This window comes from Austrofundulus limnaeus, unplaced genomic scaffold (genome assembly GCF_001266775.1).
Source record: "Austrofundulus limnaeus strain Quisiro unplaced genomic scaffold, Austrofundulus_limnaeus-1.0 Scaffold554, whole genome shotgun sequence".
In the NCBI taxonomy this organism is placed as follows: Eukaryota; Metazoa; Chordata; class Actinopteri; order Cyprinodontiformes; family Rivulidae; genus Austrofundulus; species Austrofundulus limnaeus.
In genome coordinates, this window is record NW_013952956.1 from 230,412 (window position 1) to 231,670 (window position 1,259).

Consider the following 1,259-nt stretch of genomic DNA (forward strand, 5'->3'; position numbering starts at 1 on the left):
ATTTTACACATAGTCCACCAGAATGCACCAACACAAAAGTCAGAGACTTCACATGAGATTTGGGCCATCTTCAAGCAGATTACTTCCTACTCACGAGCGCCCCCTCTGGTGGGGAAACTTTTTTCAGGGATACAAACTTTTTCAGAACACCGGTAGACGGCAGCCATTACAAACGTTTGTTGTTGTTCAAGCAGCAGCTCGGTCACACGCTAATGTCATTAGTTCGTTATCATTACTGAGCTGCAGAGCTGCCCACCCCCCCCTCCCTCCCTCTATTTTTTTTCCACATCATGTCCCCTGCCTGGATGTTACTATCTCGTGGAGGAGTGTCAGAGGTGAGCTTCTTTCAACCGCTTTTTACAATGAGGTCTCATGTCCGGACTCAATAATTTTGCCGATATTTCAGTTAAAATACATAAGTAAAAATATTTATCCAAGTATAATACTACCCCCCAACTTAATGGATGATTTTATGGATTAAAATTTACATATTATACTCTAATAAATATGGTAAATGAAGGGGAGGCACGTGATTTTCAAGGAATGGAGGGAGGRAAAAAAATGACAAGTTTTATACACAAATGTTTTATTTGGTTAAATAAAGCATTAATCTAACAACAGGAGGAGGTGCGGCGGTTCAGAAGTTTATCGATTCACAGACAAAATAATGCAGGTATTTAAAACATACGGTGATGACAGCAATCCTAAACCAACTCTGATCAACTGTTTCAAACAGGAAACACCCAAAAATTAAAAGTAAAAAATACAAAAAGACAACAAGATTTCTTTTTCAACTCCAATTTTTAAACTTTAACAGGAGAAGCTGAATGCGAGCGCACGCTAAATAAAAACTGACCCGAAGGTGCTGATAGAGACAATTAAGAGGAGAAAGYGATCCCTGTGTATTTACACAACATACTCCAACTCGTAGCGGACGTAGACGTTCTTCTCATCGTTGTAGACCTGTGGATAGTGAGCGATCAGGGCATCCTGAGAGCCGATGTAGATGGAGTTGTAGATCTTCCAGTAGACGTCTCTCACTTTGCGAGCTGGGTGGAACAGACCCTGTGGACACAAAGAGCACAACACTGAGGTTTGGATCCAACAGGACAGCTGTGCCCACTGTGCTCTAGGTCAGAGATTCTTAACCCATGGGAGCGCCACCTTGAGGGCCTCAAAAGAACAACAGTTTTTAACTTTGGGCCACGGGACCACATTGGCTGTGTCCAAAACGACAGGACGGGTCCTCCGGAGGACCC

At 42.8% G+C, this 1,259-nt stretch overlaps 1 protein-coding gene across 1 annotated transcript in view; it reads right to left on the bottom strand.

Moving 5' to 3' along the window:
* Positions 1-569: 569 nt before the first annotated feature.
* sf3b1 (splicing factor 3b, subunit 1) overlaps positions 570-1,259 on the bottom strand; it is a gene marked incomplete in the record, with an annotated part of 21,842 nt that continues 21,152 nt past the window's right edge. Inside the window, 1 exon segment of the mRNA XM_014026447.1 lies at positions 570-1,065. Within this exon segment, the coding sequence (XP_013881901.1) occupies positions 907-1,065 (159 nt within the window).